The sequence below is a fragment of the Bos indicus genome, chromosome 5, assembly GCF_029378745.1.
Source record: "Bos indicus isolate NIAB-ARS_2022 breed Sahiwal x Tharparkar chromosome 5, NIAB-ARS_B.indTharparkar_mat_pri_1.0, whole genome shotgun sequence".
In the NCBI taxonomy this organism is placed as follows: Eukaryota; Metazoa; Chordata; class Mammalia; order Artiodactyla; family Bovidae; genus Bos; species Bos indicus.
The window spans coordinates 56920245-56933403 of NC_091764.1; the positions used below are offsets into that span (position 1 = coordinate 56920245).

Here is a 13159-nt window from a genome sequence, read left to right on the forward strand (position 1 = left end):
ACATGGGTTCAATCCTGGTCCAGGAAGATTGCACATGCTGCAGAGCAACTAAGCCCGTATGCCACAACTGTTGAAATCTGCGTGCTCTAGGGCCTGCAACAAAGAGTAGCCCCCATTCTCCGCAACTAGGGAAAGCCTTCTCGCACCAATGAAGACCCAGCACAGCCATAAATAAATAAAATTATATATTAAAAAACACACATAACCTAGGTCTGCTTATTATTTCATCTTGGGAGCTTGATAAATCTTTCTACCTGAATTCTTCTGTCCTTTTTCAAAATGTAGTAACCAGAGGAGTTGCTTTTTCTGTATCACAACAGATCATGTCTCTCACAGGTCAAATTAGTATGTGCTAGTATATCCTAAGAATCTGATTGATGTGTCAGACTTTGCCAATAATCCTAGCTTCTGTTTCCTATCTTTCTTCCTTTTTCTCTTTGCTCTATCAAAGGTAAATTTACTCTTTAAAAAAAAATTGTTTGTTTAATTTTTATGAAGATCTATTTATTTTCGGCTATACTGGGTCTTAGTTGCCACACACTGACTTTGTTCAGTTGCAGCGAGCGGTGGCTAGTCCTTGTTGTAGTGTGTGGGCTTCTCATGCGGTGGCTTCTCTTGTGGAGCACAGACTCTGGGGCGGTCACGCTCAGTAGTTATGGGGCACGGGCCAAGTTGCTCCACTGCATGTGGGTTCTTCCTAGACCAGGGGCCAAACCCATGTCCCCTGCATTGGCAGGCAGATTCTTAACCACTAAAGTTCCTCAAAATAATTTTATTTATTTAATTATTTATTTTTGGCTATGCTGGGTCTTTGTTGCTTCAAGGGCTTTTCTGTAGTTTTGTACAGAGGGGGCTACTCTGTAGTTGCAGTGTGCGGGCTTCTCATTTTGGTGCACAGGCTCTAGGGTTCATGGGTTTCAGTAATTTTGGCTCCCTGGCTCCAGAGCACAGGCTCAATAGTTGTGGCGCATGAGCTTAGTTGCTGTGTGGCATGTGAGTTCTTCCTGGACCCAGGATCGAACCCATGTCTCCTACAGTGACAGGCGGCTTCCTTACCACTGAGCCACCAGGGAAGCGCTAAAGATAAATTTATTCTAATCAGCATTCCTACTAGTATATCACCTCATATTCAGTAGAGGGTAAAGAACTTTTTAACCATATTTCTCCCCAATGAGCCACTGCATTTTACAGTTTAAGTACCTAGCAGTTCTCTCAGTGACCCTTTACATTTAAGCCACAAAACCAAAACATGGGGAAGTAGTCATAACAAAATACTGTTCTTTAGTTTTCCAGCTCTGACACTTTTCAGAGCTATGTTCTTGAGAGCGTAGGATTTCCCATGAAAAAGGAGTAGAAGTGTTACTTGATGATTTGAATTTTGCCATTATGATCAGCTTTCCTGAAATGTGTGCTTTTCAAATTCCTTTACTCAGGTAACTATACTGTCTTCTGATGTCTGAGGCTATAGATAGGATAACATGAAAATTAACTCAACTATAATAATACAACATGATATGTATTAAATATACGTTTTCTGCCAACATGTCCATGCTTTCCTGTCAAAAGATGGCTTTGGGAACCTTCTGTAGACCTTGAGAATGGGACTCTGACCTTAATTGAGGGGGAGAAAAAAGGATGGAGAATGTTTGATTGAGGGCTAATATCTTAACACAGAGGGGTAGCCTGGGCTGGGGGTTAAAAGGGTGGAGCTTATACTGGGGAAAGACTCCTCCAGGCAGCTATTTTGGTTTTTCTCCCTAACTCTTTGTATCTCTACAAGGCTGATTTTTAAAAAAATACTTTCTATAGGGTCATTGCCCAGATTGAACGTGAACGTGAAGTCACTCAGTCGTGTCCAACTCTTTGCGACCCGATGGACTGTAGCCAACCAGGCTCCTCTGTCCATGGGATTTTCCAGGCATTAGTACTCGAGTGGATTGCAATTTCCTTCTCCAAGGGATCTTCCTAACCCAGAAATCAAACCCGGGTCTCCCGCATTGTAGACAGACGCTTTACCGTCTGAGCCACCAGGGAAGTCTAGATTAGGAGTATATTTCCTCTTCCTCTTCTCTTTTTCTTCAACCCCTTTTCTCCCCACCACTCTGCCCTGTCCAGTACTTATATAGGAGAAGGGTAAGTAAAGTAGATGGAAGGGTGGGGGCATTACTTCTAGAATATTTCAGGTGACATAACCTTGTTTAACCGCTAGTATTTTTTTCCCCTTTCTCTCCCCTCCTACAGAAATGGAGGCAAACGACCATTTTAACTTTACTGGCCTTCCCCCTGCACCTGCTGCCTCAGGACTGAAACCCTCTCCCTCCTCAGGGGAGGGGCTCTACACTAACGGGTCTCCCATGAACTTCCCCCAGCAAGGGAAAAGTGAGTGTGAGGGCCATGTGGCCTGGGAGGGAGTGGGCTTCATTTCTTTATAGTAGATTGATGGGATCAGTGGGCTCGCCTCTGGGTTGGCTATTTCACAACAGCTCTCTTTTATGTCAGGTAGGAAGGGAGGAAGTGAATCCTCAGAACTCCAGCTGCTGGAGAGAAATCAAGCTTCTTAGAGCAAGTTCTAGGGGGTTTTGGAAGAAACACTGTTAGTTTTAAGGTTGGAAGAGATTAGAAGAATATACTGGCCTTTTCTTATTAGCTTGTTCTTCTGTTAGCCCTGTTCCCTGGCTACTGCCCCAAAGTGGTGAGGTGGCTACTGCTTCTGATAACCAGGTTGCACCCGTGAGAAAGAGATAAAGGGCCAGTCCTCTGAGAAACTGTTTTTAGAGGTTGGAGTAGCCGCCCCTAGGACTGGAGGTAGAGGGGTTGGGTGAGGGTTGGGATGTGTTTGCTTTTTAGTTTGTGCAGCGGAGAAGAGGGCGGATGCTTGAAGTGCCTGTATCACTTCCTGTCCTTGTGGATAGAAGAGAGGGACAGGGAGAGTTTTAAGTTTACCTACTTCCCCAGAGAGAAACATCTGTAATTCCAGACGGAAGTGCTGCTGCCAGGATCAGGTCTTTCCCTGGATTTGGCTTATCAGTTGCTCTCAGCAGTGGCTCTGCCAAGTACCTCTCTACTCTTGCCTTGGTTTCAGTCAGGTACTTTATGCTTGGAAGCAGGGGGAGCTCAAATGCGTCCCTGCTTCCTTGCAGCAGGAAAATACTGCCCCAGGCTTATGCTTAACCACCACTCCCTCCTCTCTTCAACCAGAGGGTTGCAGATAGAAACTCCCCCACCTCCCCTGAAGCTTCCTTAGTATTTTGGTTTCTTTTATTCGGTTGCCCTCCAGTCCAGAGGCTGCCATGGGTGTTGAAAGCTGAAGTCTGCAGTACTGGTCATGCAGAGATTCCCCTCGGTGCCTATTACCCTGTGGGGTACAGTGCCTATGGGGAGGGGCCAAGTCCAGTCTCTTCTGAGCTGGGATCTTGCTGCTGTGGTGACTGCAGATTCTATTCTTAGCCCAGCACAAAGTGCTGGATCTGCATGTGCCAGTGAGGTGGAGGCTGTCCCTTCTGGTGCCACCGTGGGGCCAAACAGGCACTGGGAAAGGCAGGGGGGCGGGGGAAGGGAAATGGAGAATTCAGTCATGCCACTCCAAGGGAAGAATTCCTCCAGGGAATGAGGGTGGGGAAGAATGCAAGTCACTGTAGGGATTCTGCAAACAGTTTCATTTAGAAAAGAAAAAAAAATTAAAAAGCCCTGAGCGTCAGCAGCAGCCATCTCCCTGCTGGTCGTTTCTGTAGTAGGCCGGGAGAGTTCCCCAACCCCCTACTCAGCAGCCTCAGCCGCAGTTGCTAAGCTTACATCCAGGAGCATCTGGGTTTGGTGTTCCCTGGAGACCAAAAAACTGTAAATATAGTAGAGGGGGAATCCCCCACCCCTTCACCTTTACTTTTTCTAGTCAGTGCTGTTCCTTTAGAAGAATTGGTATTGTTACTTGCATACATATCTGAAACTGACCCTTTTCCCTCCTTCTCTGCCAGGTTTGAATGGGGATGTGAATGTTAATGGCTTATCTACTGTATCTCACACTACTACTTCAGGGATTTTGAACTCTGCTCCCCACTCCTCCAGCACCTCACACCTCCATCACCCCAGCGTGGCCTACGACTGTCTCTGGAACTACTCACAGTACCCATCTGCCAATCCTGGCAGCAACCTCAAGGACCCACCCCTTCTCTCCCAGTTCTCGGGGGGACAGTACCCACTCAACGGCATCCTTGGGGGCAGCCGGCAACCTTCATCCCCAAGTCACAACACTAACCTTCGGGCTGGGAGCCAAGAGTTCTGGGCCAACGGTACCCAGAGTCCCATGGGGCTTAACTTCGATTCACAGGAACTCTATGATTCCTTTCCCGACCAGAATTTTGAGGTGATGCCCAATGGACCCCCTAGTTTTTTCACCTCCCCACAGACTTCTCCTATGTTGGGATCCAGCATCCAGACCTTTGCACCCTCCCAGGAGGTAGGCAGCGGTATCCATCCTGATGAGGCAGCAGAAAAGGAACTTACTTCCGTCGTGACAGAGAATGGTGCTGGCTTAGTAGGCAGCCTGGAGCTGGAAGAAGAGCAGCCAGGTATAACTCATGTGGGTCCATGAGCTGGGTTGGGAGAGGGAAAATGGGGCTGTCGGGGGCAGTGGCTTTTTGAGGTGAGGAAAACTTGTCTTTCCAGCTCTCTGCAGTGGAGGCTGATTTGCATGTTGGTGATTAGCAGAGCCAAGTGGCTGGTGTTTTTGTGGCAGCAGCACCAGCTCGAGAGTGGGAGTGCAAATTATTTCAAGCTCATGCAGAGCTGCTGGCCTGGAGAGGGCAGGTGGGCGAGCCCGAAACAGCCCCAACAGACACCCTGCATCAAGAAAGGCTTCTTCTAAGATATAGGAAGGGGTTGGAGCATCAGCAAGAGGCAAAGAGGCCAATTTGATTTGACTGTGGCAGAGCCAGACTGGCTGCTAAAGTGGGCTGAGCCCTAAGTAGTGATTGGCACATGAAGGAGGGAAGGAATAGGCAGAGCATACCATTCTTGTCTACTCAGTCTCCTTTCTTTTTTGTTGTTCTTAGCATTGGTGCATGTGCAGTCCCTCTCATCTTTTCCCTCAGAATATAATTTGCTATTGATTGCAAGTACAAGGGATGACCACCCTGTAAAGTCACAGGATGTTTTCTCTAACACCTGTTCCCACTGAATGGGGGAAAATAGCTGAAAACATGATGGGTTCTTGTCTCAGACCCCACTCTTCTTTTCCCTTTTTATCTGCTGTAAGATCTTACACATCTTTGTTTAATCAAAGTTCTTGGTATTTTCGGTACCCAACATAGAACTGGCACCCATAAATGTTGAAAGAATGATCATCTGTCCCTCTAGCAAAGATTGCCTACTATAGCTGACTGAACCCATTGAAGGTACTGACTTTGACTTTTGCCTTCTCCTGGGGTATCCTAGAACTAAAGATGTGTGGCTACAACGGCTCCGTCCCTTCTGTGGAATCATTACACCAGGAGGTCTCAGTCTTGGTCCCTGATCCCACAGTGAGCTGCTTAGATGATCCTTCACATCTTCCTGATCAACTGGAAGACACTCCAATCCTCAGTGAAGTCTCTCTTGAGCCCTTCAACACTCTGGCACCGGGTAGGCTTGGAGATTGACTCCCTTCAACGTATCCATGCAGAGGGTAACTGACTTATACCACCTAGAAGAGATAGTAAGCCAGGGAAAGTATTTGGGAATTTGGCCCCTGGGGCCCCCAGATGATCCTGGCAGATCACAGTTTCATGCCACTGGCCTGACTGTGCCAATTGCACTCTGAGCTGAATTGGATCATTTCCCACGTTCTCTCCCAGTGTTCCTTTTGGCCAGGATCCCTGGATAGGGACTTCTTACAACACAGTTGGGCTATTTGGGTTCTCACTAACTGGAAAGAAAACATTACCTTTTACCACACTGTTTTATGATAGATACTAGAATTTGGTGTTGGTCTATGGGTTAATAGAACCATTGCCTTTCCTTCCCTAATACTAGAAAGAACCTTCACCCTGTAGGAACTAGAATTGGATATTTTCACACTAATATTTCTTAAATCTCACCTGCTGATTTTCTACCCCTAAAGAGCCAGTGAGTGGAGGACTCTACGGTATAGATGACACGGAGCTGATGGGTGCAGAGGACAAGCTGCCTCTGGAGGACAGCCCTGTGATATCTGCCCTTGATTGCCCTTCCCTCAATAATGCCACTGCCTTCAGTCTCCTGGCAGATGACAGTCAAACTTCAGCCTCTATTTTTGCCAGCCCCACCTCTCCACCTGTCCTCGGGGAGTCTGTTCTGCAAGGTGAGTGAGAAAAGCTAGACAAAGTCCTTGACCTAGGAAAAGGTGAAAGTACAGGCCTTAGGGCTGGGAGATCTATGAGAACACTTTGCTGGGAGCTAAGGGGTCATGGGATGGTGTATGGTGGGACTGAAAAAAGGCATTCTGACTTCTTCTCTGTGCCCAAAAGAACTTGTGGGGTAAGACTTGGAGTTTGCAGGAGAAAGGAACCCAGAGGCCTTTATTGGCTCCAGGTGAAAGGTATTCACACAGTGAGAGCAGCAGCAGTTTTGCCCTTTAACCTTCATGAATGATAGGGGAGGACAGCCAAAGGCTGCTTCTCTTTTTCCTATCCTAGGGGAAAGCCCTTGAAGTAACCTTGCTTAACTTAGTCCAGGTTTGTCTAAGTAGATTCTCTTATTTTATAGGGTCATTTTTCCTTTATCCATCCTGTCCCTTTGGATTCTAGATAATAGCTTTGACCTGAATAATGGTAGTGATGCAGAACAGGAAGAAATGGAGACTCAGGCTTCAGACTTCCCACCTCTGACCCAGCCAGCCCCTGACCAGTCATCCACTATTCAGCTACATCCAGCAACCTCGCCAGCAGTCTCACCAACAGCCTCCTCAGCAGTCTCCCTGCCAGTGTCTCCAGCAGCCTCTCCAGAAATTTCCCCAGCCATCTCCCCAGCAGCCTTCCCAGAGGTCTCTCCAGCTTCCTCAGCAGCCCTCCCACCAGTCTCCTCCGAAGTCTCCTTGACAGCCTCCCCAGTGACCTCCCCAAAAGCCTCCCCTGCAGCTTCCCCGGCAGCTGTCTTTCCGACAGTCTCCCCAGCAGACAAGGATATCAGCAGCGTCCCTGAAACAATTGCTGACCTGGAAGACACCACTGTAGAAGGAGTCCCTCCCTCTGGTATCGGTGAGTCTCTAGATTCTGTTCCACCCCTGACTGGTTCCAGGGAAATGTATCTGTCTCATTTAGCATTTAGCTCCTTCTCACTGACCTGTTGTTTCAGTATTTTGCTTGACCTCTTAACTTGGGTATCCCTGTCTTCCTCCCCCAGGTGATGTCCTGAGGAGACGTATTGCTACCCCAGAAGAAGTTCGTCTTCCCCTCCAACATGGGTAAATGCTCTAATTTGTTACATGCGTTGACCTTTGACACATTTAATGAATAATTCTAGGAAGAAGGGAAGGGAACTCTCATCTGAGATGGGGGAGGAATGGACTAGACAAGAATAGGTTAAAGGATAGTTATCTGCAATGATAATGTTTCTGGGCATGAGATTCTTAGGCTTTCTTTCTTCCTTTGTCGCGGTCTTCCTTCCCTCACCCATTCTTTCCTCATTTTGTGGCCACTTAGTTTTTTCCTCGAGGGGCTAGTGCTGTTATCTTTTCCAAATTCAGCTGGTGGGTCTGGGGTTCAGGTGTCCAAATGAGTTAATTTGTCCTATATGTTTGGAGAAGGAATAGCAGTGAATGGGGAGTGGCTTCATCCCCATGAATCAGGATTTTTTTTTTTTTTTTAATGCACTCTAAGGGCAGGAACAGTATGTGACCAGAATGAACAAGCTAGCTAACACCAAGGGCTTTGTAGGAATAACTGCCTTCCTGATCTTCCCCACCCCCGCCCCTCTAGGCTACTTGTGGTCACCAAGTCTGAGTTCTGCTTTAAGTTTTGAGAGAAAGATAAGGCTTAGTCTTAGAATAATCTGTTGCTCAGAACACAGAGTTCCTTACTAAACCCTGGCCTCTACGGAGTCATTTCATGGAGTCGGCAGTGAGTGTGTTCTTCTGCTTGCCTCCCTACCCTCTGTCATTTCTGCCTTTATTCTGTTAGGTCTCTGCTGGAATCCCAGTAATTTGTCCTGAATGGCATTAGGGAGGGGGTTTCTGGCTGCTCCTCTGGCTGACTTTGGAAGGGGACGGGTGGAGGTCTTCCTGGGCTTGTGCAGTGTGGTGTGTTGCTTTCCCCTGAGGCACTGAGGGGCTTGAGGCTCAGGCCTGCCTTCTGGCCAAGCTTGTGTCTCAGAAAAAGTGAAAGTGAAGTCACTCAGTTGTGTCTGACTCTTTGCCACCCCATGGACTGCAGCCTACCAGGCTCCTCCATCCATGGGATTTTCCAGGCAAGAGTACTGGAGTGGGGTGCCATTTTCTTCTCCAGAGGATCTTCTTGACCCAGGGATTGAACCTGGGTCTCCTGCACTGTAGGCAGACACTTTACCGTCTGAGCCACCAGGGAAGTCTTGTGCCTCTGCATCTACATGCAGTTCCAGTGAGATAGGTGTGGGGAGGGCTATCTGCTTAGTGGGGTTGGCTTCTGGGTGGCTTAAGAGTGGGTAGGGGTGTGACCTGGCGGCAGGGCCCGTGTGTTTCTCTGGCAGATGGCGGAGAGAGGTGCGCATCAAGAAGGGCAGTCACCGATGGCAGGGGGAGACCTGGTATTACGGCCCTTGTGGGAAGAGGATGAAACAGTTCCCGGAAGTGATCAAGGTAATGGAGGTTTCGTGGACTCTTGTAGGAAAGCACAGACTCCTTTTTTGGGCCCAGTGGCAACAGTCTGGCATTGTCTGCTCTGAGGCTTGTTCTGCTTGTGTTATTGCTGGCCAGAGGGCATGGTAGGACTGTAACTTCACTGACGCCACTTTACCTCCTCCTTGTAGTACCTGAGCCGCAACGTGGTACACAATGTCCGTCGGGAGCACTTCAGCTTCAGTCCCCGTATGCCTGTTGGTGATTTCTTTGAAGAGAGAGACACACCAGAGGTGCACACCCAAGGGTTAAATACACTTTTTTAAATAGGAGGAGGGGTTGGTGTACAAGCTGCAGCTTCCTCCTGGGATTTGGAGATTCTCAGGCATCCAATGGTTCAGAGGTTCTGGTGACTTGCATGAACTTCAATTGTAACAATGTCTTCCTTCTTACCTCAGGGCTTGCAGTGGGTACAGCTCTCAGCAGAGGAGATCCCATCCAGGATTCAGGCAATTACTGGGAAACGGGGCCGACCTCGAAACACTGAGAAGGCCAAGACCAAGGAAGTCCCCAAGGTGAAACGGGGCCGAGGTCGGCCACCCAAGGTCAAAATCACTGAGCTGTTGAATAAGACAGACACCCGCCTCCTAAAGAAACTGGAGGCCCAAGGTACCGTGATGTTTCTTAACTTGGGAATTCTTCTCAATCTCTGAGGTATCTGAAATGTTGATGAATTGGTTAATGCCTGGGTTTCCCAGGAGTGTGACTGACATCTGGATGGAATGAATCTGAATTACCTTCCCCTCTCTGGAAAGCAGCATCAGGGTCCTAGCACTTTTGTGGTGGTTTTTTTTTTTTTTTAAAACAACCAGTTCCTTTCTTGAGTTTCTCTTTAGTGGAGTCTTGTGCGGGGAGGTGGGGGTGGTGTCCCAGGAATAATTATGAGAGGAGAAGGCTTTTCATGTCCTTTCTTACCATCTTTTAGCTTCTTACTTATCTTACTGGTCTTGCTTGTCTTGTGTAAACATTCATTTGCCACCATCATAGAGGTTCAGAATTCATATCTGAATCCAAAAGATAATTGGTACTGCTTTAGTGGGATGGATAGGTAGGAAATGTCTATAATTTTTCAGTAAATATTGCACTTACCTTATATAGTATGAAGAATGTGAAAGAATTTGGAATCAAGTATCTCTTATTCAGAATTCCAGCTCTGCCAGATTCTGACTGTATGACCTGGAGCAAGTAAAGCCTCATAGTGGTTCATCTGCAGATAGTATCTAAACTTAGAGGGTTGCTGCACAGATGTAGTAGTGGTAGTATTTCTATGCCAGAATAGGATAGGTACTATCGTATCAAAAACATCAGTTCTAAAACACTGTTGTCTGCAGAATCACATCTCAATATAGTCTTCCAAAGGAGAAGAAATTCAGATATCTTAATGGAGCAAGACATAGGAGCTGAACATAGGCAATAACTGTGTCAGATTTGATAGGATTCTACTAAAGTGTCCATTATCTGGTCCCTTCCTTTCTGGCACATTTTTCCTTAATTGGTGCTTCCAACTCAAGACCACCTGCTTTCTCTGGCAGTTTTTCTGTTTCCTTGCTTAGTTCTAAAATCAGCCTGTCAGGCAGCCTGGGGGAGGGACAGTCTCTGAGGCTACTTTGCTGTTCTGGCCTCCAGGACCCTTTCTAAAGCCATCTAAATTCCAGAGGCTGGTGCTTCTGGGCACAAGATGCCATTTGTGTTACGTCCACAGGAGGTTCCTCTCGTACATTTTTTTCTCCCAGCGTTTTATGTATACTTTTTAAAAAAAAGACAGGTATCTAGTTTCTTCAGGGAGCTGTTTGGAGGCCAGCTTTGTGACCGGCGTGTGCTGGTCTGGATGCTGGAGATTGGTCTGCCTGCCTCACTCTTCATTTTTCTTTTTGCTCTCACAGAAACACTGAATGAGGAGGATAAAGCAAAGATGTGTAAAATCAAGAAGAAGATAAAGCAGAAGGTGCAGCGGGGAGAGTGTCAGACTACTAACCAAGGGCAGGTGAGGGACATCAGCAAGATTCCACAGCAGGTTCACTTCTCCTACAGCTGCTCTGTCTTCTTTTCTATCTCCCACGCCTGCCACCTGCCATTTAGAGAATTTGGCTTGTTCAAAAATAATGTGGACATCTCCAGGGTGAAAGAATTGATCCATTGCCAGCCTCTCATCCCATGTCTCAGCTCTTCTCCCCAGCATCCTTGTTTGTTTTTGAATCCTAGCCCAAGCAGTGATGCTTTCAGAGTTTGAGAAGAAATGACTTCCTTTATGGTTTACAGGCCAAAAACAAGAGGAAACAAGAGACCAAGAGCTTAAAGCAGAAGGAAGCCAAGAAGAAATCCAAGGTAGGTACTTATATGCACAGGCATAACTTTGAAGTCACCAAACTGATTTTGCAAGACATGTGAGTTGGTCATGTTTTATAGTCATGTTTCTGGGTATAAGGTGGGGAGGAGGGGACCAGGGAAGGGTGGTGATTTGAATCTTCATGGCACTCTTGATTCCTCTCTCTCTTGGGTGGGTAGGCTGAGAAGGAGAAGGTAAAAACAAAGCAGGAAAAACTGAAGGAAAAAGTCAAGAGGGAGAAGAAGGAGAAGGTAAAAATGAAGGAAAAGGAGGAGGTGGCCAAGACCAAGCCAACGGGTAAAGCAGATAAAGTGCTGGCCACACAGAGGCGCTTGGAGGAGCGGCAGAGGCAGCAGATGATCTTGGAGGAGATGAAGAAGCCCACAGAGGACATGTGTCTGACTGACCACCAGGTAGTGAGGGGAGAACAGCAGGTCCTGGAGGGGCCGCCCATGAAGACACTTCTGTTACAGGAGGAGCCTCCTAGATACCCAGACTGTTGCCTTCCCATGTATTTGACAGAACACCTACCACTTTTATCCCTACAGCCGCTGCCTGACTTCTCACGCATCCCTGGTCTGATCCTGCCTAGTGGGGCCTTCTCAGACTGCTTGACCATTGTGGAGTTCCTGCACAGCTTCGGCAAGGTGCTGGGCTTTGACCCTGCCAAAGATGTCCCTAGTCTGGGGGTCCTGCAGGAGGGGCTCCTGTGTCAAGGCGACAGCTTGGGCGAGGTGCAGGATCTCCTGGTGCGACTCCTGAGAGCAGCTCTCTGTGACCCTGGCCTGCCCTCCTATTGTCAGGTGAGGCCCTTCCTGGGGTCAGGGGCTTGGGATCCGTGCTTTTCTCAGTTTGGCTTTCTCTTTTGAGTTGAGCACATGAAAGCCCCTTCCAAAGTGATCAGGACAAGTAAAGGGAGATACACAAATGGTCCCCAAATAAGAGTGGTTTAACTTACAATTTTTCAACTCTACAGTGGTTCAAGAGTGATAGGCCTTCAGTAGAGGTACTTAAGGTTTTGATTTTGATCTTTTCCTGGACTGGAGAAATGCAATAGTACACTCTCAAGGTGCTGGGCAGCGAGTCAGCCATGCATGTCACTTTTGCAGCCATTCTGTTCCTCACTTTCAATACAGTATGCAGTAGATTGTGTGAGATATTCAGCATTTTATTAAGTGGATTTGTGTTAAATGATGATTTTGCCTTCCTCTAGGCTAATTTAAATGTTCTGAGCATGTTTAAAGTAGGGTTGGCTAAGCGGTCATGTTCTGTAGATTAGGTGTATTAAATGCATTTTCACAATATTTTCAGTTTATGATGGATTTTTTGGGACATGATCCCATCATAAATTGAGGAAGATATGCATACTACATGCTATGCCTGGTAATTTACTGCCTTTTTTCTTAGGTTATTTCTCATTGCTTTATGATTTTAGGTCCTGATTCTCCATTATTCTCTCTAGGGACAAGTGGAGGAACATCTGTAGTTTCTTCCTATTTTTGTTTTCCTCTATTTTTTATTTTTCTTTCTGACCTCCCTCTGCTTTATTTTATTCATTTTCCTTTAATATACTTCTTTTCTTTTGTACCTGTCCTTTTTCTTCTCTCATCTTACCCTAGCAACTTTCCTTTTTCTATCTTAACTCTATAGTTCTCTCCTACTTTCCTACTCCAGATTGACTTGAGTTGCTCCTCTTTCTCTCTTAACTCCTATTATGTTCTCCTCCAAACAGTCCTTAAAGATCTTGGGGGAGAAGGTGTCCGAGATCCCACTAACAAGAGACAATGTGTCTGAGATCCTGCGCTGCTTCCTCATGGCATATGGAGTGGAGCCAGCCCTCTGTGACAGCCTGCGCACCCAGCCTTTTCAAGCCCAGCCACCCCAACAGAAGGCTGCTGTTCTGGCCTTCCTTGTGCATGAGCTCAATGGCTCCACCCTCATCATCAAGTGAGGGGCTGGGGTGGGGATGGTTATTATGTGCCTTGGTCAGACTGGGATAAGGGAGGGTTTAG

The 13159-nt window shown here is 47.1% G+C and overlaps 1 protein-coding gene across 6 annotated transcripts in view; it reads left to right on the plus strand.

Annotated features, from left to right (window-relative positions):
• Positions 1 to 13159, plus strand: part of BAZ2A (bromodomain adjacent to zinc finger domain 2A) — a 35003-nt gene that overhangs the window by 13647 nt on the left and 8197 nt on the right. For 5 of the 6 annotated variants that reach the window (XM_070789459.1, XM_070789455.1, XM_070789457.1 and 2 more), the window contains 14 exons: positions 2242 to 2379; positions 3972 to 4565; positions 5431 to 5616; positions 6095 to 6313; positions 6759 to 7208; positions 7354 to 7414; positions 8674 to 8782; positions 8953 to 9054; positions 9220 to 9430; positions 10705 to 10805; positions 11081 to 11146; positions 11327 to 11560; positions 11696 to 11950; positions 12880 to 13094. In XM_070789459.1, coding sequence (XP_070645560.1) covers positions 2244 to 2379; positions 3972 to 4565; positions 5431 to 5616; positions 6095 to 6313; positions 6759 to 7208; positions 7354 to 7414; positions 8674 to 8782; positions 8953 to 9054; positions 9220 to 9430; positions 10705 to 10805; positions 11081 to 11146; positions 11327 to 11560; positions 11696 to 11950; positions 12880 to 13094 — 2939 coding nt within the window. In that variant the 5' untranslated portion in view covers positions 2242 to 2243. Of the gene's footprint in view, positions 1 to 2241; positions 2380 to 3971; positions 4566 to 4664; positions 4804 to 5430; positions 5617 to 6094; positions 6314 to 6758; positions 7209 to 7353; positions 7415 to 8673; positions 8783 to 8952; positions 9055 to 9219; positions 9431 to 10704; positions 10806 to 11080; positions 11147 to 11326; positions 11561 to 11695; positions 11951 to 12879; positions 13095 to 13159 lie in introns of those variants that run through there. The other variant, XM_070789461.1, reaches the window with a different exon arrangement.